This window comes from Perna viridis, chromosome 3 (assembly GCF_037379345.1).
Source record: "Perna viridis isolate PV_CMFRI_1.1 ecotype Kerala chromosome 3, ASM3737934v1, whole genome shotgun sequence".
In the NCBI taxonomy this organism is placed as follows: Eukaryota; Metazoa; Mollusca; class Bivalvia; order Mytilida; family Mytilidae; genus Perna; species Perna viridis.
In genome coordinates this window covers 43,697,838-43,723,586 of record NC_142447.1, presented here as the reverse complement: position 1 = coordinate 43,723,586, position 25,749 = coordinate 43,697,838, and the positions used below count along the sequence as shown (strand labels likewise).

General features: G+C 32.0%; 1 protein-coding gene across 1 annotated transcript in view; it reads right to left on the bottom strand.

The window, feature by feature from the left end:
- The window catches only part of LOC148622382 (protein mono-ADP-ribosyltransferase PARP6-like), a 44,941-nt gene that overhangs the window by 711 nt on the left and 18,481 nt on the right, over window positions 1–25,749 (bottom strand). Inside the window, exons 13-22 of the mRNA XM_088572253.1 lie at window positions 24,668–24,760; window positions 23,466–23,591; window positions 21,568–21,701; window positions 21,088–21,136; window positions 20,308–20,420; window positions 18,617–18,689; window positions 18,128–18,223; window positions 17,238–17,298; window positions 15,731–15,815; window positions 15,315–15,413 (exon numbers count right to left, since the gene is read on the bottom strand). Of these exons, the coding sequence (XP_088428379.1) occupies window positions 15,320–15,413; window positions 15,731–15,815; window positions 17,238–17,298; window positions 18,128–18,223; window positions 18,617–18,689; window positions 20,308–20,420; window positions 21,088–21,136; window positions 21,568–21,701; window positions 23,466–23,591; window positions 24,668–24,760 (924 nt within the window). The 3' untranslated portion in view covers window positions 15,315–15,319. The remainder of the gene's footprint in view (window positions 1–15,314; window positions 15,414–15,730; window positions 15,816–17,237; window positions 17,299–18,127; window positions 18,224–18,616; window positions 18,690–20,307; window positions 20,421–21,087; window positions 21,137–21,567; window positions 21,702–23,465; window positions 23,592–24,667; window positions 24,761–25,749) is intronic.

The window sequence follows — 25,749 nt, the reverse complement described above, 5'->3', positions numbered from 1 at the left end:
GACAAGGTGGTTCCTTTTTAATGAACGGTTCCAATCATAATACCCAAAAACAATTCCGACTTTCCTTTCGTGGAATGGGACCTTGTGGTACAACTTCAAAGAGATTCAGGCCCTGTTCACATCAAGGCTGTGTGTTCATACCTATTAAAGCCAAGTTGATTGCGATTGATCACAATCAGTCCTATCATTCTCATTAGAGCCAATTGTGATCAATTATAATCAGTCTCACTATTGCATGTACTAGCCAGCAGCTGATAACTGCCTACATACTGATGCACATTTTCCAAAATGGCAGATTTGACAAAGAAAGCAATACGTGACTTCGGTCGGATTTTGTAAATGAGGAGTGCTCTTGCATTCAATACATTGGCATGCAGAATACAAAAGGAATAAGACAGTCAGCACTGGAGATTTTTTATTCTTCAAATCTTGTGAAAATTGTAGCATGAACAAAATTTCGAAGATTACATGATGTAAAATAAAATTGTGATCATACATTTGCATTTTTCATATTTAATATCAAGAACTGTTTTTTTCCCCAACACATATAAACAGGATGTAATTCCATACTTCTGATCCAACTTCAAATACAAATTTTGTTCCATTTCACTTTTTCCTAAATTTTTAAACACTCCAAAACATTAACAAACTACAGTAACAGATTATTTATTATACAATGTAGTCAGTTAAAACAAATTTCAGCTTAAGAAAAAAATTTCCTTGATGAACATAAGATTTCCAAAAACTTAACACTTTTATCAATTTGAATTTCCCCGCCAATTTTACTGGGTTAAAATCATTGCTCTTCACTACTTGTTTATTAATGACAAACTATTACTGAAAGGCTGGAGAATTTGACTGATAAGTGTGTTAAACGGAACATGCTTAACATATTTTATGCTTCTTGACACGTTACTGCAAGAACTAAATTTCCTAAATACAGATTTATTACTAAATATAATCTTTCAAGGCCAAAAAGGAGTCACAAGAATCTTCAGTTGATATGAAAATTAGATCTCATATCTATTTGCAGAAATGGTAGAATATCATTGACCTGAATAATTGCAAGAAACATATTTACTGGTTCTAAAACAGGCATTGAATGATATAAAAGGAATTACATTTGAACTAACATTTTTGTGTAGTGTTCAGAAACAGTAGGGAAGTTCCAGTGATAGACTGGCGACATAAGGTATTTTGATAAATCTAAAACCTAAAAATCAATTCCATCTTTCTTTTTCTCTTTATGGTATGACACCTTTTGCAACAATTTCATAAAGCTCTATCCACTTATAGTCAAGTTATTGTCCAGCCATGAAATGTCTATGGCTGACAATGCTGATGATAACAACATGATACCCTTACACAACTGTTGTATAAAAAATCCTAGATTTGTAACATATATACATCTTATATACAAGGCCATAATAAATGTTAAGGTTTTGTTTTATTTTATTTTTTTAAAGAGATGTGATCAGAATATTCCATCAGAAATATTAGCCTTTTCAATGAGTGAAAGGAAATATCTTCACACAAGTATAAAAACAAAATAACTTGGCCAGCAAAGAAATATTTCCCTCCACTTAAAAGCTTTAGAGTATCTATTCTTATATACACACCATATGGTGTAGATCATGTGACATTGTCAATATAGCTTATAAAACTCATTCACTTGGAATAATTACACTGAACCAAAGGAATACATTTAAAGTTGCTAATTTAACAAGAGGCTCCCAGGAGCCTAAATCGCTCACCTTGTTGAATTTTGCTTTTCAAAGGCAATAAATTAAACAAGAAGTTGTCCAACAATTTTGACTCAAGAAGTCTTTGGTAGGACTATTAAAAGATCTTTTCAACAATTGAAAGTTTCTTTTAATCTATCATAGTTTTCAAGATATTGACTGAAAACAATTTAAAAAAAAAGTCATTTTTCTCCTTTCAAGGGCAATAACTTTACCAGGAGTCTGAAGACTTTTGTAGTCCTAATAATATGGATCATTTCAGCTATTGAAAGAATTTGGATAAACCTAACAGTTTAGGAGATATATGTGAAAAACTACTGTCTGACACCTATGTTCTATTTTTAGTAATGGTGGCAATGTTTTTTCGACTAATCAAAAATCCCCACATCAGGTCTATGCCGTATACCCCAAAGAACATTCATAACAAGTTTGGTTTCAATTGGTCAAGGCTAAAAACCACTAATTCCACTTCCCATAGGCTTCTATGCTAATTTCACAGTATTCAATGGCTTCTCTGGACTTTACCTTAACTTTAACCTGCAGATGACTATATATCAGCATGATTCTACATATGTCAGCTCACAATCCTCAGAATGGCATGTGGGGTTAGCAGACTTGCAGTGCAGTACTGGTCACCGGAAGTGAAGGGTCTATAAATAGCATGGGAAATCCCAGTTATTTCACAAGATAGGGGTATATTTAAAAATCATTATGGAGATTAGGCTTCACATCACAAGAAGCAAAATGCACCTATAAAATGTACAGAAATGTTTTTCCTTTCAGAAACTGTTTAAATTTTTTAAATAAGATGAGAACTTTTTTCACAGCACTATGAGGAACAGGGGTAATTTCTGCGTAGGACTATTTTTGCGTACGTTCCGAATGCTCATTGGTTGAATTGGTGGTCTGTAACCTAAAGAGTCACTTTTTGTCTTAGAAAAAATAAATAACTATACAGGTATCTTCCTACACACATACTGAATGCATTTGCAAAGTTTCAGTGAAATGTGACAAGCACTTTTTTAAATATTTGATTTTTAAATATAGGGTAACCAAGTTGTGCGAGCAAAAAAGTGAAAATATTCTACCATACTGAAATGCATTAAATATTTGCAAAGAACTTTTTCTGACTTTTCAAATAAAAAATATCAATAACAACTTGTTTTTTAACAATATTAATGAAGAAATAGTTTTAAAAGTAATCATTTTCTGAGAAATTGGTCTATTTTTAAAAATTTATTTCTGACATGCCTCCCCCTTTTTCTTGATCACATGTCAAAAATCCTAAATCTTTAAATTTTCACAAAAGGTGATATATTTGGCTTTAAATTTGTAAATACAGTGTTTTCACATTAGAACATGACCAGTAAAGGGCACCTAAAGCAAAAAAAGTGCTCAATAATGGATTTTCCATGTTGCCATAGGGGAATGCTTATATGGCCTTAACCGCAGTAATGAAAGTGAGTTTTTCCTCATTTCTAACCTAATTTTTGCTCAAATCTACACAAAACTTGATTTCAAGTGCTTATTACTACCATATTTAGGTAAATATAGCCCTCAAAGTTTAATATTTGATATTTTTACTAAATTTTCTACACTTTTTACAAGATAGGACATAAAAATCAGCCAAAAAGACCAATTTTCCATAATTTGGACCTATAACTTAAAAAAATGCATATTTTGAAGGATTTTTGTAGTGTATTCCTCTCATGGCAAAGTTAACAAGACCTTCAAGTAGTTTAAAGCTATTTCAAGAAACTTTTCATTTTGCCATGGCTTCATCTTAAGGCTAAAAACCACTAATTCCACTTCCCATAGGCTTCTATGCTAATTTCACAGTATTCAATGGCTTCTCTGGACTTTACCTTAACTTTAACCTGCAGATGACTATATATCAGCATGATTCTACATATGTCAGCTCACAATCCTCAGAATGGCATGTGGGGTTAGCAGACTTGCAGTGCAGTACTGGTCACCGGAAGTGAAGGGTCTATAAATAGCATGGGAAATCCCAGTTATTTCACAAGATAGGGGTATATTTAAAAATCATTATGGAGATTAGGCTTCACATCACAAGAAGCAAAATGCACCTATAAAATGTACAGAAATGTTTTTCCTTTCAGAAACTGTTTAAATTTTTTAAATAAGATGAGAACTTTTTTCACAGCACTATGAGGAACAGGGGTAATTTCTGCGTAGGACTATTTTTGCGTACGTTCCGAATGCTCATTGGTTGAATTGGTGGTCTGTAACCTCAAGTAGTTTCAGAGGAGAATAGTTTTGCATAATTGTTAACGACGACGATGGAAGCCAAGTGATGGCAATAGCTAAAGACCAGTTTTAAAACCAGGTCAGTTTCAATTAATTTGAAAATTGCAATCATTATTTGCAGAATCAGGGCATGTGCATGCCTTCAACAAATAAATTTGGTTTTACAGTAAACACCTAAATATGTAAATATTTTAAGTAAAATTAGGTTTTAATCTTAGCCCTGTGCAGCTCCTGGTATCAAAAGTATAGGCCCATAGCAGCACTTGGCGACTAAAAAGTCCAGGTTAGGGCAATCTGCCTACAGAGCAACTTGGTTGTGTGCGCAGGTGGTTGAAAGGGTACCAATGGCATCCTACATGCTGGAGTCGAAAGACCATAATCCGGGAAACCTGACCACAAATTATAGTGGTGCACTGTGTTGGGGAAAATGCCACATTTCCCGCATGCTGAAGAACCCTGGGCCACTTTGAATCTAATAAAACCTTATACCACGTCAAACATTTAATCCCAATCCATACATGCCCTGCATTTTAGAGTTCTGTGATTGTATCAAGCTGCTCTGCAAAGCATTTGTAATGAATTAAGTTACTACCTTGAAAATCAATCCCAGCCCTTATTTCTTTTCTATGAATATTTCTTAGTTTGTAAATAGACTGTGAAAAATTCAAGTTTGTTAATTTTTCAACATAAATTGATGATATGAATTTAAGGTAATGATGACCTACATAGAATTCCTAGTGATAAAAAGAAAAAAAATGTAATTTAAAAAGATGTGCTAACTTGTGTTAAATTGAGTAAAATCAATTTTAAAAATTAAATAAAAAAAAATGGGATATTAAGAAAAGGCTAAACATTTTCAGAAATGGAACAACCCCTTCCAATACTGATGATGACTGAAAAAGAAGAGAAAAAATCTTGTAAGTAGTTCTTATTTTGAATAAAAGACACTTGTAAAAGTCACATATGAGCCTTAATGGGAAAAAACTGCTTAACTTTAATGGGGAATTCATGATGTGTACTATATGCAAAAAACACAGTTCTACTGGAGCTTGGGGGTTACCTTATGTACAGAGTAACTGGCTAAAACAGGAAACCCTAATCAACATCTTATGAGTAAAACTGAACCGTGATGACAGTTGTTTTCAGTGTGTTGCTGACAAAGTGGTTGAAAAACTTTTCAAAATGAATGGTATGAAAATGAAATATTTCCTGGGTTGAGCAATTATATATATGTTCTTCTTTTCTATTGTACTTGTTAATGTAAAGTAATAGTGTGTGCCCTTTCTGCCATCATAATTTATGCGGTAAAGAGCCCTTTTTAAAAAATTTTCCTTGTACATTTTTAATCCAAGATGGAACACTGATTGTATTAGACTATACACTTTTGGCACCTAAACAGTTAAGTTGCTATCTCGAAAAACAACACCAGCCCTTCTTAGGTAGCATGACACTTTAAGGTATAATTTCGATCCAATCAATTTTACTCAAGTTACTGTCTAAACATTAGGGAAATGCTTGTTTCTGTCCCCTTTCAAGTCCAAATTTCCCAAAGGTTCAAGTTGCAAACCCCAAAGACATCCATAAACTTATACTCATATTATTGTCCTGAAACTAAATGAAGACAAAGATCATAACAAAGCCAATGGCAATGACGACGACAGCATGATATAACCACATGTTGGAGCTACCACAGCATACAGTGCATACATGTAGACTGTCCAAGTTAGTTCTGCCACACATTTTTGGGTCATTTGGGTGATTTCTGTGTATCCATATTAAAAAAACTTTGTGCTATGATTTTAAAGATATCACACATCTGCCAGTTTTGTGCAATTCAAGTATTTACTCTTAATTTATGTATGCATTAAGTATTTCAAGGTGGCTATTACTCATGCTCAAATTGTGCAATTGTTAAAATATAATCATAAATCAATCAGAATATTTTAATAATCATAGTTAGCAGTGGCTGAGTTTCCTCTATAGAGAGGCAGAGGGGGCATAAATGTTGAGGTGGAAACGCTGTTATGATTTTAACAAAAAATTAACTCATAAAGACTTCCAATTGTAGAGACTTTGGGGAGGACTCAAAAGGGGGATCCAATCCTAATTTTCTAAAGAGGGGTCAAATCTATCAATTGCTAATTTCAGTCAAAAATTGCAAAAAATTAACAATTTTTTTCTAATAAATGGAGAGAGTTTCAGACCCCAAACCTTCATCTGGGTATGGCATATATTTACATGCAATAGCGTAATTTTAAAAACTTTTTATAGGTGTAGATTAAGTATATTGTTTAGGATGTAAAACATAAAATTTTCCCTCTTTTCAAGAAACATAATAAATGAACATGACAATGTTTCACCCACGCACACAGTTGCACAGTTCTCTACTTTGTGATACTGGTGTTTTTTTGGGGGGAGGGATTCTGTGAAGTTAACAGTCAATTAATATTCCTGCATATTCAGGGTTACAATCCATGTTGTTATGGATAACAGGAACCAACATATGCATAACCTACTGGTAATAAACGATAATATTACACTAATACATGTACATGTATAACATAATTGAAGGCTTTAATCAATAAAATATTGCCAAAATAACCAACCCTTAAACCTCAAATCACCTAAAACTTTATCAATTGATGTGCAGATTTGAAAAGGGCATATGAAAGCTTAATAGCAAATTTACTTTTACACATGTAAGCAATTTCAGGTAAATTTCCTTATGTAAGTAAATTTTCATCATGAGAATGGGGCTTAAAACAAAGGATAAGATATTGTGATGTAGTTTTTCTCCTATTCTTTGCTGGTGGTTAAAAATGCATGTGACATTTTAACCACTGGGCAGTGATAAATTTCTGCAAGAGTTTTCCCGCCATTTAATGTTTTCCTAGGTTTCTATAGATTATGTGGGAGAAACCCATTCTCCATAAGCCTATTCTTGATTTTAATTACTTCTCCAACCTCTATGGTAAAATTATGATTTTAACATTCTCACTAAAACTCAGATGTTGAAAATTTTAATTTTACCATCTCAAGTGAAGATATAATTAAATTCACTCATTAGTAAAGGAGAATCTATTTATATCATCATAAAATTATTTATTAAACACAATTTAAACTGTTATGGAGAAATATACAAAATATTTAAAGAATGGTGCCTCCAAAACAATACATCTATCAAAAGATCTACTAAGACGTCAATATTATTTATATGGACTACAATTAATAGTTAACTGACAGGTCAAAATTTTGAATCAATTTATCTTTAACACTGTATATTTTCATTACAGATCTTACCAAACCACGTAAATAATCCTACAATAAACCTCTGCAGATCTATCATCATCTTTAGGGACAAAGTTCTGAGACATTTTTTTATTTTTTTATTCAAAATCTCATTTTCTTTCATTTTTTTTTTTTGCAATCTTATTACACCCTGTTTTTACAGTCAAATTATGCTCTTGGCCTGAATTCAAATAAGTTCAGATTTCAAACCCTAGTCACACAGATCAATCTCCTTATAGTATTTGTAGTATTTTATTTGCTATTAAATGTAACAACATGTAATGGAATCTAAATGTTTGTTTTCCAGTTGTTATTCACTGTCAGTGTTACACACCTATTCAATCAGGTGAATGTGAATATTTAAAGGTAAAATCTTGTATGATTACAATGTAACAACAGGATTATAATTAGAATTATGTCATTTTGGGACATTTAAATTTACTTAAAATAGGTGAGTGACTCAAGGGCATATATCCTTAAGTTGGTCAACAATTGTCAAAGATTAGCAGATATATATTTTATAATCCAACTAATTTTTAACATTATGTAAGAAAAATGCTCTAAATAATAGACCTCAATTGTAACATTTAAATAATAATGACCATCAAATAGACTAACTATCCTGACTACATTATTCTTAGCTTCTAAAGGAAAATACTATGGGCAAAACAAATAACCACCTACATACATATCTTAATTGACAACACTGAGTGAATCACTTCTAGAAATAAATACTTATCAAATCATGCTGGTCACACTGTCAAATTAGAGGAATGATTGTGAACAGATCAATAATGGTTACACTGTCAAGTGAGAGGAATGATCGTGAACAGATCAATAATGGTCATATTGTCAAGTGAGAGGAATGATCGTGAACAGATCAATAAAAGTCACATTGTTGAGTGAGAGGAATGATCGTGAACAGATCAGTAATGGTCACACTGTCAAGTGAGAGGAATGATCGTGAACAGATCAGTAACGGTCACACTGTCAAGTGAGTGGAATGATCATGAACAGATCAATAACAGTCACACTGTCAAGTGAGAGGAATAACTGTGAACATATCAAAAAAGGTCACACTGTCAAGTGAGAGGAATAATTGTGAACAGATCAATAATGGTCACATTGTCAAGTGAGAGGAATGATCATGAACAGATCAATAATGGTCACACTGTCAAGTGAGAGGAATATTTGTGAACAGATCAATAAAAGTCACATTGTCAAGTGACAGGAATGATTGTGAACAGATCAGTAATGGTCACACTGTCAAGTGAGAGGAATGATCATGAACAGATCAATAATGGTCACACTGTCAAGTGAGTGGAATGATCGTGAACAGATCAATAACGGTCACACTGTCAAGTGAGAGGAATGATTGTGAACAGATCAATGACGGTCACATTGTCATGTTAGAAAAATGTTTGTGAACAGATCAATAATGGTCACATTGTAAAGTGAGAGGAATGATCATGAACATGCAGATTAATAAAGACACACTGTCAAGTTAGAGGCATGATCATGAACAGATCAATGAAGGATGGAAGGTTTTACAGCTAGAGCTCGAAAAAGGATGAAAGGATATTAAATAATACTTTTGCTACATTTTAACAATTTAAGCAAAACTGAAACTTTTACCAACAAAACAAGGGTGTCTGTATTAAATTGATTTCCAATTGCAAAGAATAAATAGATTGTGCATTTTTGGTATGAAATTAACAACGAATATTTCCTGCTTGACTTTCCTTCATGTATATTTCTTTAACTACAGCCCCTCTAACTACTGATTCTGCCAGTGTCATTGGAGATAAATACCTATGATATTAACATATTAATAATGACAGGAAATATAGATTATCTTTGCAAATAAACTTTATCACAAGCAAAATTATTCAATATATTAAAATTGAGTATACATAGCCATCAATATGCAAAAACAAAACTCTGAAAATTGAGCTTCTGCTTCAGTCACAGAAACTTAACAGAGCTCAACTAAAACAAATAATAGATTTTACAATGTACATGTACTGGTATTTAAAATTTGAGAAATCCAGGTCAGCATCTGACAAAGAATACTTATGTGATATAAGGAGGCAAAGGTGACCTTAGTTTGACAAGTCTCCAACAATACTACAATGGTGAATCAGATAAGATACATTGTACTTGTCCATGTGACGTTTGAAGGATACCTTTTGTAAATATAATTGCATTTTTCTCCCTAAATTTATCTTTGAATACATCACCAATGATAACAGCTGGTGAATGTTGAATAGGGTATATATGTAGTTAGAAGGTATATTATTTCAATTTCAACTGTGATCCAGGGTATAAAGGTTTTTTAACAGAAAAATATTTCAGGCAAATTTGTGTTTATGGCTAACATGTTGATATAGTTTTAAAGGCTCAATAATAAAGCATGTGAAATTCATAGATTATCTCATGTGTTCTTATAATCAGATTAATGTCTCTTTAATGACCATAGATCACACACTGTCATGTTTCAGTGATTTTCTTTTATTTCAACCATTTTTTTCTTCAAAGCAGGAGAATGTACTTAAAATGCATAAATTCAGAAGTTAAGGTTTTCATTACAAATTCTGATCCATCACCTGATTTTCATTGAGAGTGGTTTCTAGTACTACCCCCTCCCTTTTCTAAGTTCAATAGGCAATAAAAAGCTTCACAGAGTGCAGCATGACATTACCATAGTGGTCGAACCCTGAACAGTTTGGGCAAGTGTGGATACAATGCTAGTTTTTGACAAACTTAAGAATAGGGACTTACAGTTCATTACATGAACTCAACAACTGGTTTGGACAAAATAAAGCACAAAATTTGGAAATCAAATAAAAGTTTTGGAAATCAGACCAAATATAAATCAAAGTACTGATAGCAAAGATGGCTTTTGATTCTTGTGAAAATTGTAGCATGAACAAAATTTCAATGATGTTAAATAAAACTGTGCATTTTTAATACTATTAAGAACTCTCTTTTAATCTGTATAAACTGAAAGTCAATCAATACTACTGAACCAACTTCACACACATTTACAAATTTTATTCCATTTTACCTTTTTTCCAGATATCTAAGTCTATCCAAAAGTTACTTGCATTTACATTCAAAAGCTTTATTAACAGAGTATTTATCCTTCATTATAATTATACTATAATAAAACCAGCTTAAGAAAATAATTTCCTTAACACAAGATTTAAAAAAACTAGACACTTTTATCAATTTAAATTTTCCCACCAATTTTATTTGGTTAAAATCACTGCTCTTCACTTCCTGTTTATAAAAGGTAAAATATTAATGATAGGATACAGAATTAAGTGTGTTAAAATGAAAATACTAAACAAATTTTATGCTTCCAGCCAGATTACTGCAAGAAATAAATTCCATAAATGCAAATTTATTACTAAATATCTTTCAAGGCCGAAAAGGAGTCCCTCAAATCTTGAGTTGATATGAAGACTAGATCTTAATTTTATTTGCAGAAATAATAGAATATTACTGAGCTGATTAATTGCAAGAAACATATATTTACTGGTTATAAAAGAGATACTGAATGATATAAAAGGAATTACATTTGGACTATATTTTTGTGTAGTGTTCAGAAATGGTAGGGAAGTTCCAGTGATGGACCAATGACATAAGGTATTTTGATCAAGTAGATAAAAAACCCAAAAAGTCAATTTTGTGTGTGTGGTCCTATTGACCCCTTATAAATAGAAAATCATACGAGATGTCTGAAATCTGATTGAAAAATGCAGACAGGAATTTTCATATGGAATCCAATAAAACAAAATTTCGAAAAAAAAAGTCGATTTTGTTGGGTGTGTGGTCCCTTCGACCCCTTATAACTCAAAAACAGTCCAATATGCATCATATCTGCTGATACATTTGTTTACTTTAATTAAAAAAGAAACACAATAAAAAATAAAGAATCAAAATGGGAAGAAAAACAAACATTCTACATAGGTTTTAATGAAACATCTATTTTTCTCCTTTTAGGCCCCTTTTTCTTAAACACTCAAAATTCAATTGGACCCTTCCTTTAGTGAATAGTAAAATCATATAAAAATAAATTTCATAACAATTGGTCAACCATAACTAAAGTCATAGCACAAAACCAAGTGTCTACGAACAACAATGACAGCACCATACCAAAATACGACAAAATTGTTTGCGGTCATATAAAACTTGAAGTAAGTAAGAAATCTATGGGCAGTGTCCACCAGTGATACTCTTACACACTAGTTTTAGTGTATGGTCCAAATATTAACAGAGTTGGCAAACTAGAAGTTGTTGCTGCACAAGTTTAAAATTAAAACCCACAACTGCACACTTATATAAAGCTTGTGTCAAAATACGAGTAACTACAAATTTTTGCAGTAATGAAAAACGTCTATAAACCAAGTCAGCAGTCGCACAAGTTCAAAATGGAATTCCATGACATGACACACCAATTTAAAGCTTTTGATTGAAATATCAAGTGATTGAGACAAGTGCTTGCAGAAAAAAAATGTAATAGACAGTCAAGGGTAAAGCAGTTTAATCTCCCTTTTAATTTGGTGGAGAGGTTTAATAAAAATGCAATTTAACAAAGTCTAACTATTCTGGAGTGACAACTGTATCAATCATTGTGAAAAAACCATGATGGTAACAACACAATATGATTCATTCAAATCATCTGTGACCTTTCTATGATGCTGTAAAAGACTTTTCTATTAACTGATTTCCACAAGGTCAATGTACTTCATCAACTTTGGTACAAAGTGTTCCAACTGAGAGGTATTTAAAGGTGAATATAAACAGAAGAACTGGTGCATGACAATTGTTACAGTAACAGATGCTTTAAAGGTCATGAGGTAAGGGAGATCACTCAAGATTTCAATTAGTTTTATGTCAAAAGTATTACCATCAAAGAAAAGAAAAATGAGTTAATTGTCTTCTTTATTATGACAGGAGAAAGGAAAGTTAGAAATTTTAGGGGAACAGAGTAAACAGCATAACTGGGAACTTTTTTGTACCAATAATAACAAAAAAGCCAAGGAATAAATAGTTGTTAGTAGATGAAAGCTTACTGGATAAAGTCGAAGAAAGTTTAAGAATAAAAGTTTTATACAATGCTCGTTTTTAATCTCTCATTCCTAGATGGATACAGTCATAAGTCTCAAAATCAATCCAAACTTCCCTTTTATGATATGAAACCTTATGGCAAAATTTTATAAGGATATCCACCAATTAATACGCTTCCGAAAGGAGCATTAATGGTTGTATTATCAACTGGGTTTTGCATACTTATGGCCAGAAAAAGCATCAATATTTACTTTGTACTTTCATTTTCAGGAGCTTAAAAAGAGCATCATGGCAGCTTCATTTGCGTATAATTTGTAAATGCGTTTGAGAACCAAACCAGTCTCAGAAAATATTTGCCAGTTCCGATGATTAAATACAAATGAAATCATAGCTTTTCAAAGAGTAATCAAGGGAACCAAGGTTATAGCGGTAATCAAAAGAATGTAATCCAGAGACAAAGACCAGACATGGAAAACAGACATACACAACAAAGATCATAAAGTAACTAAAATCATACATACAAAATAACAAAAGTAAATGAGCAACTCGGACTCCACTAAAAACTGGAAGCATGGACCAGGTGCACCGGTAGGGTAAGCATCCTCTGCTTTCCTAGAAACACCCGTCGAGTTGCTCATAAAAAGTCAAGTCCGGGGTAGACAAATGAGGAAAGGAAAACTATGACCCGTTGAATAAATCAGTTTTCATGGTGCTGATGGATACACCATAACGATCCAGGAGTTCAAAGACAGGGTGGACGTAACAGTCTGCAGTATGGCATCCAGATGTTTACTAGGAAAATGATACAATCAGTATTACCTGTAATTCTAGGGTACTTAAAAATTGTGAAATGATAACAAAACAAAAACCAACAGAAACAATTTGAAAAAAATGTATCAAAACATAATGAAAACAAAATAAAACAATACAGATTGAAACAAAATGAAGCGAAACTAAATGAAATAAAAGAAATTTTTAAAAACATTTCGCAGCTTAAAGGAATCAAAATGTTTACCTATGCCGTAGTATTCAATTCAAAGACATTTCAGACCCAGACAACCCATAATTCCCTACAAATGCTGGACATTTGGGTCCATACACATTTCAGACCACGACAATTAGGATAATGCATCATGGAAGGTTGTAAGTATAATTCATCAAAGCAAACAAAAATAATCAAACATATTTTTAATTAATGTTTCTTTGGAAGTGTTAAAAGGTTTCACCTTCCTCATGTTGATAAATTATCACACAAAAACTAAGTGTTTATGGAAGACAACACTATCATATAATTATTAATCACAAAATTAATGTGATGGTATAAAAAAAACCATTATACTGGGAAAGTTCAGTCAAAACAAATTCCAGCCACAATGGCAAAATAATAAAAATGTATAATAAAGAAAAAAAAAAGCTGAATCCATCACCGTAAAGGATCTACCATGTGCAGTACAAGGAATGAAGGCTTAGTGTTTTAAGTATTTCAAAATTTGTAATACTGCAAAATTTAATGAATATGAAAAATAAAATCTGATTAATGTAGACAAATGTAGATTATTTCATTCTAATAACCAGTTAATACATTTTTTCCTACATTTTTCATTTCACAAAGCCTTGTTATGTACAAAAATATCTGTTGCTTTACTTAATTAGTGTAAAACCTGCTAATCCAAACCCTGAACAAATGGTGGGGTTGTTGGCTCTTTGATATATTCTCCATATCCATTCTCATTCTATAAACCTGTCTAAAACAGACATCTACTGTAGTACCTTCATGTCAATCCTTGTATTAGTACTGGGCTACAATAATGTACTTCCTTTGACATACAATGTACTCTTGTTGAACTTATCAGTGCTGAATTTGGATTAATTTCGATATTAAAAAATATCCTTTTTTTATAGTTTTGAGTATTTCTTGTTTACAATTTCTTTTTGAATCTTGAACTTCCTATGTATTTGGTTCTACTCCTTCAAACACATGTACAGCATACCAAAATTTGCAATATTTCAAAACACTTTGAATCTTCGTACACTAAACAAGAGCCCTCATGATAGAAATTCTTCTTTGTACATCAAACAAGTGCCCTCATGATAGAAATTCTCCATTGTACATCAAACAAAAACCTCCATGATAGAAATTCTCCACTGTACATCAATTATGATAGAAATTCTTCTTTGTACATCAAACAAGAGCCCTTATGATAGAAATTCTTCAGTTTTCAGTTTACTTCAGAAAAATTATACTGTACTTATATCATTAGAACTCCGAGCTCTCTACTTTTAAAATCCAATCCTTAGTTTTACCGTACCTGTATCGTTAGTACTCCAAGTTCTCTTCTTTTTCATACCAAATGCAGTACCGGTATATCTTTGCTGCTGAGATCTCTCCTTTTCATACGAAGTCCAGTAGATCTTACATATACCTCAGCTGCTGAGTTTTCTCCTTTTCATACCAAATCCAGTATATCTTACCTCAGCTGCTGAGTTCTCTCCTTTTCAAACCAAATCCAGTATATCTTATCTAAGCTGCTGAGTTCACTCCATTTCATACCAAATCCAGTGTATCTTACATCAGCTGTTCAGTGTATCTTACCTCAGCTGTTGAGGTCTCTCCTTCACATACCAATGCCAGTGTATCTTACCTCAGCTGCTGAGGTCTCTCCTTTGCATACCAATGCCAGTGTATCTTACCTCAGCTGCTGAGGTCTCTCCTTTGCATACCAATGCCAGTGTATCTTACCTCAGCTGCTGAGGTCTCTCCATCGCAAACCAATGCCAGTGTATCTTACCTCAGCTGCTGAGGTCTCTTCTTTGCATACCAATGCCAGTGTATCTTACCTCAGCTGCTGAGGTCTCTCCTTATCATACCAAATCCAGTAGATCATAAAGGTACCTCAGAAGTTCTCTTCTTTTCATATTAAACCCAGTATATCTTACCTTAGCTATGAAGTCTTGTAGTTGACAGCTTGTAATATTTGATCCTCATAATGTTTCTCCTGTGTGTTAATGTTATCATGCCCTATTGCATGTTCATATCTGAAACATAATGACAAACTTCTTCATTTTTTTCATTTGGTGGTGGGGTGTTAAAGGATAAGGGCAGTTCTTATGATTTCCTATCATTGCAAGTATAATACAACATGTTTCTTATAAAAAAAACTTTATATTCATCTTATTTTGATCAGCACTGTTGACCTCAGGGTAGAATTTTACAGTTTGTATTTCCTTTCTAGTAGACATCAAAGGATCAAAAACAGTGAAATTTTTTTTTTGTAAAATAAAAGATGTTTAAAACGTTTGTTATTTTTTTTTCCTTTTTTAGCTTAAGTCAATACAAAAAAATAATTGCTTACATGAAAAAAAATCTTGTGCACACATAATCACTTTCTGGACAAACCCATATATTACCAGTCTTCTTCAAGTTAGGAGACTTTATAACTGAAAAATATTCATTGATACACTTAAAAAATACTCTAAAATTTAATTTTACTAAAGAGAATAAAGAAGTAGTTGACAAAAGGAGAACTAGTGTGTCCAAGGAAACCCAAAAAACTCAAAAAATATGAACAATGGTAAGTTGATTGACAAAATTTCATCATCATCCCAGGGTTAATAAAATGATTCACTAGGCACATCTTGATACACTCGCAGAGATCCAAACCCAGAACAGTTTAAAAAAAAACAAGTATAGATATGAAATTCAAGCTTGATACAGCTCTGAATTTGAATTGTGATCAAATGGCACATCATAAGATTCTTCTCATCAGAATGAAAGTAGTAAAATTTACTTCAAAATTTTGCAACTAGCCATACAAAATCATGATAAAAGCAATTAACACAAAGTTGAAAAAAACGCTCATTTCTGCAGTTGTATAAGAAGTCATGTGCATATCTATTTATTTGCTGTGAACAGGAGAAGCAGATGTTCATGTTTTCCTTATACTTGGTGCATAACATTATTTATTTTGTCAACATAATTTGATTTGTAACAAGCTTTCTGATTGGTTTGAGCTAAGCAGGTTATTTTGTATAACCTGTCATGAATGATGATTTGTAAACACCATAATTTAAAAAATCCCAAACAAATCAACATTTTGATTACGAATCAGTTCTTAGTATTTGGTCTTAAAATTGAATTATAAGGAATATTTCTAATTTTTGAACAGGTTGTTTAAAATAACCATGTGTGGGCCAGCTTACAGTTTAATAAGCCACATTACAGTTCATATGTGTAAACTGCTGCAAACCAGGTTTTTTCATATACTGGTATCCTGTCATAAAAATTAGAAACATTCCTTAAATAAAGAACTTAGACCAATCAATATCTCAAAACAATTCACAAGATGTAATTTTCTCCACAATTAAAGAAAAATATCAGTTTTTAAAAAAAAATGATTAAGTACATGCACATGAATCCATTTCTTTTTCAAACTATCCATACTGCCCCATTGATAATTATTACTCATTTCATGCAGACAGTAGTTCCCATGAGACATGAAGTATCTAATGCTGCTGACAGTGAAAGAGAAATCTCAGACACGCAAGGGTGAGTTTTCAAGATCTCCAATGAGGCTCTGCTAAGTTACAGAGAGGGTGTCTAAGATTACCAAGTCTTGCCAATTCTAGCAGTGTTTGTTTCTTTTCTTCACTTTAAAAATTAATTTTGAGAAAAGTATGCTAATTCAGAATGACCTGCCTGCTGACAGTTCTGTGTATTTACAAGATATCATAAAACAGTGTATTGTGACATCACAAACATCCTATGTTTTATCTCATCTGTGAGTGTGATAAGGAAATCTCACATGGCTAAAAACTGGAAATAACCTTGTCTCTTTTATAATGAGAAAACTATAAACTTACCTTCACATAATGCTATGCAATACAGGTTCCCATCTCCTCTTAAAAACCTTTCTGATGATTTCTTTGCATAAAAAAACAGCACATTATTAACTATATTTGACACATTAAAAAACAGGAAATTGCATACATTGTTGTGCCAGGTATAACCCTGCTTATCCTTTATAAGATGCAAAGTCCAATAAAACAGAGGTTGTTATCGGATATAAAACCAAAATCCCTTACAATGTATGCATCAATTATATTTATACAAAGCCACACACCAATCCATTTATAGGAGGCCAAGATAATTGTGACAAATTGGAATGAACGGAAGGATGGACCAATATATCACTCACTTATTGAGTGAGATCATACCAGTTAACAAGTAACTTTTGTTTTATGATAAATCATACATAGAAGTACAAACAGACAGTATCAATAACTTCGTAAAATAAAGCTATGGACATATGTCAAAGTTTCACGCCGACATGTAAATATTTAGGAAAATATTTTCAAGTTTAAAACAATGTACTGTAGATGTAGGTTTTCTCTGACATACATTAGTGATGTGATTTTGTCCTTTTAATCATGTTCTAATAATAACTTTTCATTACTTCACTAAAGGCTTCCTATTTATAACTAGAAAAACTGTGAACAAAGCTCATTTGTTGATACCCCTGCTCTCTTCCACAGAACCCATATTGGAAACCCCAAGTCATTCAGATGGTAATACAAAATAGGATGTACACAATGGCATCAACATTTAAAGAAAAAGTGAATGTTTTGTCCAATACATGGTTTGAGATGTGTTGTAGGCTAGAACTGGAGATGAGTGAACCCATAAACAGCATGATCACTATAGACCTCCCTTTTATCAAGTGGGTGTATGATAATGAAACATTAAAACTTACAACATCTTTAGAGTTTCCATACATTCTTGAGTAACCAAATGATGTTCCTGCACTTGGACTAAGATAAATACCCTTTCCATAAGCAGCTCCATTAACCTTTTTAATATATACATAAACTAAATAAACTGGAACATACATTTGAAAACTTAAGTCTGAAACAATTACAAAATATGTTTTGAAAGGTACAAATACATGTAAAGTATATAACTTATATGAAAAAGATGCTACATTTAATGAAAGTAAGGAATTTTCTTTAGAGTAAATGATGGCATTGCGGTTAAATTGATATTTGTCAAGTTTATTGGTCATGTAAAGAAAGGGAATTTCTGAGATTAGAATTACAGGCAGAATTGTTTAGCAACACCAGGTACTAGTATACCAAATTTGACATCTCTACCATATTTGCCTGTTTTTTTTCTGGCATATTTAATTTCATTTTATAATCTTCATCAGACTGACAGTAACATTTTTATTCCTATTTCTACATACCTGTTTATTAGTTCCAGAAGCTACAATCAAACCCTGACGGATGATAGAATGCCAATTCTCTATACTGGAACCACTACAATATACAGTTAATTCATGTTAACAAAACTGTTAACAGTATATTTTCAACTCCATTTTTCACAAGAATACATGTTGTCAGTGGTATCACTGATATTTCATTCTTTCTGTTCATAATATTTGCTGAAGTTAATATTTTGATGCAAATACTTACCAATGTAACAAGTCATGAGGTGCCCTTGAAAGGGCTAGGCTAAAAAAATCAAGTATATCAGTATGAAAAAAAATATCCTACTTTTCTTTCTACTATTTCATATTTATAATAAATTATCTATTCAAATAGTGCTGTTATTGCAAAAAATACCTCCTTGTATTATTAACATAATTAATGATCCCACCTTGTATTATTAACATAAGTAATAAGCAGGAGGGAATAAGTATAACATGAAAAAAGGCACAAGGAAAACAAAAAGTCTGTGAAATTTGTTCTGTACACAAGTTAAATTATTAACTTTCTCAATGTAAGTTATAGTATTTTGTTATTGATAGAGGATAAAGTAATCATAATGTTAATCAATGCAAATTAAGCCCTTTGACCTTAGAAGCATTCAGAGCCTGCGATCCAGTTTCACAAAAAATTGTAAGTGTAAACTTAGTCACAAGTTATGACATGGTAATATTTTGTTCTATTATGATATCATATTTTATGACTAATTTTCAATTAAGATCTGTTTTATTTTGTAGACAATGGGTTGATATTCTTAACTGTTACTGACATCATATAATATCTTCTTCATAGTTGACAATTATTTTTGTAGGCCAATCCATGAGTGAAACATCTATAGAAAATATTTTCTAATTTGTTGGTCTCAGTTTTTATGGTTTGTCAAAATACTGAATGCATGAATTTCCTTAAAATATCCAGTCTCCCATGGGCATCTTACATATTGTAGGAAAGGAGAAGGGGCGATAAAGGATCTATTGGCCAAAAATTCAACTGTGAATTAATTATAAAGTGTTGAATACATGTAAATTAATTTAATTGTGAATTCGGATACTTGAATCCATCACAAATGAGAAAATATAAAAACTTCTGACAGTTCTCGCATTGAAATGACAGAAAAAATTCTTGAAGTTTACCAATATTCAGATATTCTGTCAAATTTTTTACTTTTTTATCACTTTCTGGTCATATTTTTGCCAAGAAAATGGTGTCCACACCCAAGAAACAACTTCATATTTTGTGAATACATTCATTATTACATAGTTTATCATATGTGAAGGTAGAAAGTTGTTTCTTTGCTGTGGAAATGGTTTTCTGGATGTAATTATGTCTGAAAAAACAACAAAATTTACAATTCACATTAGTTTTTCCTAAACGACATAAAATTATTGCACCATTATGATATTACAATGAACTGATGACACAAATTATTAATTTTCCTTATATCAACAAATTTTACTATGAACAACTTTTGTTGTGTTATTATAACTAAGTTGACATTTTGAGGCAATATGCATAGTTTAATGCCCCTACACCTTAGAATTTGTGGTTTGCCTGAACCACAAAAGCCATGAAAACTGGGAATGTGATGAACAAAAATATGATAAATCAACCATATAATATTATGATGTACATATAAACACAGATAAGACAAAACAGTAGAAAATCTTACTGAAATGCAAAGGTACTTCCAAATTTCTCCCTGGCTTCTCTAAACTTTGCTTCTTTGGCTGGAGGACTACTTAACAACAAAAACTGGAAAGATGTCTTCATGAAACCTATTCTCTACAAGTGAAAGTAACGTCAAGTTATTGTTCTATATTTATTTTCATCACAAATGGCGAAAGTAAGAAGTCAGCAAACTCTATTTGCCATGTTTAGAGGTACCTACTTTATTAATATGTTACTGAAAAGGAATTCAAACCTTGCACAATCAATTATTATGGTCAAATTTGACAAATTATTAATAATGAATTTTTAATTGTTGAAGTAAACCTGTGACCCAAACTATAATTTTTAAACTTGCATATATTTATGTGTGTGTGCTAACAAATATATGTCAATGATGCAGTTCCTGACATGTTCTTGGTCATGGTAATTTTCTGACTTTTTTGTCTTATATAGGGATTATTATATAATATTTTTTTTTAAATATTATTTAAGTATTTTGACTGATAATTTAAAGCCTTTCAATATGATGATTACACAACAACCTTCTTCAGATATTAAAGGCTATGTGGCACAAGTCTTGAAGGCGATGATCTTTTCCACAATCCAAGAATACACATCACACATTATGATCTTAGTGAAATTCATATATCTTAGTGTAACTGTATAAATCTCAACAGTTTTTCATTTTCAAAAAAGTGGTATTACAGTTTTTCAAAAGTACTTCATTTTTGGCAGTTTTATCAACCATGAAAATTGCGAGTTATTTTTCTAATTTACAAACCTTTTCAGCAGGTAGTTTGACTATATAGGATCTGTTACTAGTAATAATCCTGTTGATAAAGGAAAATGACTATAATGCTAGCGTTTGTTATTTAATCACATGCTGGTAATTGAAGTAATTTACACCCTCCTATAAAATGTGAATAATGATCTATAACATATACAGAACCCTGAACAATATGAATTAGAATAATCTAAACTTCTCTACTTTTCAGGACTATTTTAATCAAAACTGCTATTTTTTACCTTTTTTTTCTGCTTTTGATAAATAATTTTCCCATGAAAAAAGACACTGAACTAGAAAATACAAGTCAAACAGAAATCAGCCATCTAATTTTATTTTGTACTTTAGAAAATTGATGAAATATTTGGCTTCCGTTACATAATTCTGATACACAGACAGACAAACATAAGGATGGCTATAAACCCCTTGGCTCATTGAAAAAGGGTATTATTACTTGCCTGATAAATTTTTACTTACCACTGTAATAAAGGATAGCATAATTTATCCTGTTCATCTAGAGACTTTTTAATATCACCTGGCGATAACGTCGTCATCTGCTCTGTTGACATTATATTCTTCAGGATTCGTTCAACTTTATCAAAATCTTTATCCTAGGCAAACAAATATAAGCAATAAAGAGTATTATAAAATGATGTGTAAACTCATTGTTGTATGTTAAAATTAATCATATTTCTTTGGTTTTTTTTCTATTTCAGGCTACTGCAGTTATATTATGCTACAGACTTTGTCAATAGAATTAAAGTGGTCTCTTTTTTAGCCCGTAATTTCTAAACAGTTTTATTCCCCATACTCAGTTAAAATGCTGACTCAAAAACACAATAAATTCTTGTTACTTCCAAAAAGACAGTGCACTTTTTTCCGCTGTATAGTAACTTGATTAATTTTCTAAATTCAAAATTATTTTATTTTAACAATTAGTACAACTTCTGTTGTTTTAAATTTTATATTTTTATGTTGTTTTTTTATTTATGGTCTTTCACTTACTTGTTTATTTTTATTTCCAATTTTTAGAGTAAATTTTGTCGTTAGTATTTTCTTACATTACGTAGTTTATTCATGTTTGTATTTTATTTTTGTGAAGAGCTTACAGTAATTGTAATCAGTTAATGCGTTATATAAATACTGTAAATAATAATAATACACCTAGATACAGCTTGGTAGAGATTCCTCACACTTTGTAAAAAATAATTCCGTATTATCTTCCAAATATACCAAAGAAGATGTTTTCAAAATGCTTGAATTTTTTATCGACAACATATTTGTCCTGTGTGGTGGTCACATTTTTCAACAAATAGTCGGCATTCCAATGGGAACATAGTGTGCTCCTCTACTTGGTGCCTATTCCTTCACTCTTATGAGACTGACTTTATAGTTTATCTAATCCAAAAGAAGGAACATTGTTTAGCAAGATCCTTTAATCTCAGTTTCCACCATACAGATGACATATTATTGTTAAACAATCCTAGTGTTGGGTATTTGATACATCACATCTACTCAAAAGAGCTTCCCATAACAACATAGACTTTTTGTATTGTGCTTCTTACAATTAAGACAGGGTTATGTTGCTACAAGATTGAAGTCATTACTATAGAAGTTCTATGGTCATCATCATGAATTTGTGGATCAGTACAGTGCATCCATCTGCACCATGAAAACTGATTTGTTCAATGAGTCCTAGTTTTCCTTTCATCTTTTGTCTACCCTGGACTTGCCTATATATGAGCAACTCAGCAGGTGTTTCTAGAAAAGCAGAGGAGGCTTATCCTACTGGTGCACCTGGTCCATGCTCCCAATTTTCAGTGGAGTCCAATTTGCTCAGTCACTTTTGTTACTTTCTATGCATTATTTTGGTTATTTTATGTTCTTTGTTGTGTGTGTCTGTTGACAATGTCTGGGCTTTGTCCATTGATTATGTTCTTTTGATTTCCACTAGAATCTTGGTTCCTTTGATTATTCCTAATCACAACCCCCAAAAATATATCCAAGCATACCATTTGTGGAACAGCACCTTGCAGCAATTTTTCATAGAGATACTCAATCAAATGAGAACAGATCACAACCATTACAGTTACTTGCTGCAAAGTATCTATCTTTTTCATTTTAAAAATGAGTTAAGTTATATATACCCAAAAATCCATAGTCATGTAGGGGTAATGACTTTCACATATGGTCCAAAACATGAAATTAGGTTTCAGTTTGGACAGTTTTAATGATCTGAACTTAAAGTAGATACCTTTAATAGGACTGAACTATTTTTGAAAAAGACTGAGAGATGAAAAGAATAGGAGATGCTCTTTTATATAACTTAAAAAATCTTTCTACAATGTATGTTTTCCATCAGAATATGTACTTACTTTAGGATTTAATGCAAGTTCATTAGGATCAAGTGGATCAACAACAGTTGGATAAGGATCAAGTATGACTTTCTTTCTACTGGATCTGCTGGCAGCTCTTGTCATTGTCAATAACAAGTCAACCACCTAAAACATACAATGATGGCAGTTCTAGTCACAGTCAATAACAAGTCAATCACCTAAAACATACAATGATGGCAGTCCTAGTCACAGTCAATAACAAGTCAACCACGTAAAACATACAATGATGGCAGTCCTAGTCATAGTCAATAACAAGTCAACCACCTAAAACATACAATGACGGCAGTTCTAGTCACAGTCAATAACAAGTCAATCACCTAAAACATACAATGATGGCAGTCCTAGTCACAGTCAATAACAAGTCAACCACGTAAAACATACAATGATGGCAGTCCTAGTCATAGTCAATAACAAGTCAACCACCTAAAACATACAATGATGGCAGTTCTAGTCACAGTCAATAACAAGTCAACCACCTAAAACATACAATGATGGCAGTCCTAGTCACAGTCAATAACAAGTCAATCACCTAAAACATACAATGATGGCAGTCCTAGTCACACAGTCACTAAAAACAGACAAAAATCAGCAGTTTATATAAAGTTTTATAAAATGTTTATATTATTGTTTTTTGGTCTAAAATCCAAATTTCAAAAATTCCAAAATCAATTCAAACCTTCCTTTAGTGGCACAGAACCATTTAGAGAGACCTTTTATGACCATTCTCAATATTCAGGAAATACTTATTAATTATGAATTTTCACCTCTTCCAGTAAGATTGTTTGTGGTCAAATGGCAGGTCACACATTAAAGAGGGAAATATCTACATGGCAAATCATTGTTGTTTGATTTTAAGTAGAATGTTGACTTCTAAAGCCTTACAATGCTCTTACTTTGCACAAACAGAAAATTAGCATCAATCATGATCTTTTTTGGATGCCAAGAACTTTTCAGACAAAAGTTTTGCCATATGAGAATGTTTATTTTTGTACTAGTTTTTGTCCAGTAAGGCCATATGATTAGGGAACTATTCCATATTTCCAAATTAGGAGGAAGTTCTATTTACTGCAACATCCACTTTTCCAAGAACCAGAATTATGTTTGTTTTTGTCCCCTTTTGGCCTATCTATATCTTCCTTAAGTGTCATTTTGAAGAGGTAAAGATGAAGAACACTACCCACCTCAGCACCTGTAGCGACATCTTCAGCAGCATCACTCATCACACCCAAAGTTTGAAATGCAAATATACACAACTCTCTTGAACATACAGCTGGCTACAAGAAAAATATAATTGTATGTACTATGCTTTTTAAAAGAAAAACCCCCAAAATCACTATGTTAACCATTTACTATAATTGATGTATTAAGGTTCTAAATTACAAGAAGATTTAATGTCATAACCAAGAAATTGGAGGTATTATTAGTCAGTTAGTTTTTTGTCGACCTAATTTTACTCTTAGAGTTCAATAAAAATCAACTGTGATTAAACAACTAATTAAACTATCAAACGTTATCACTTCATTGGTACACATATCTCCATTGGTACACATATCTCCATTGCTAATGCAGATTGATAAACCACATCAAAAGATGTGTTGTCAATTTATGGTATTGGTTGCATAGGTATTAGTCTACAAAATTCTAAAATGGGAGATCTCCCTCTCAAAATTTTCTCAAAGTGTGAAATTAGCCTAGGTTTTGTTTCTGGGAAATGTTCTATGTTAAGCAATAGACCATATTTGAATTTAAAATAAAAAAAGGAGATTTGGTATGATTGTCAATGAGACTGTCATCCACCAAAAGCCAAGCAACAATTAATTCAACTTCTACAGGTCACTACATGGTCTTCAATGACGGGCAAAACCCATACCATGAAGCAAGCTGTAAAAGGCCCCAAAATAAATGAAGTGAAATTATTCATAAAAGACAAAAAATAACCTAATCTATAGTAAAAGTCAAATTTAACTGCAACAATTTCTTGTGATATTCCCTCCAATGGAAGATGACATGCAATATTTCCCTACATCACAATGATAGTCAACTGATGGTCTTTATCACAGGTTCAAGATCGAATTGTTTTAACACGAATTGAAGTATTCTTTTATGATTTAAGGCTGAAAATTCAAATAAGATGGGAGAAATTTTCGAATGCCATTAAATCACCCGCTTTGACATGAGCATTTACATAGAAGATTGTTGTGACTTAACACCACCGAATTATCTACAATAAATACCCATTAGCACCAACGCACCATTAGAGAAG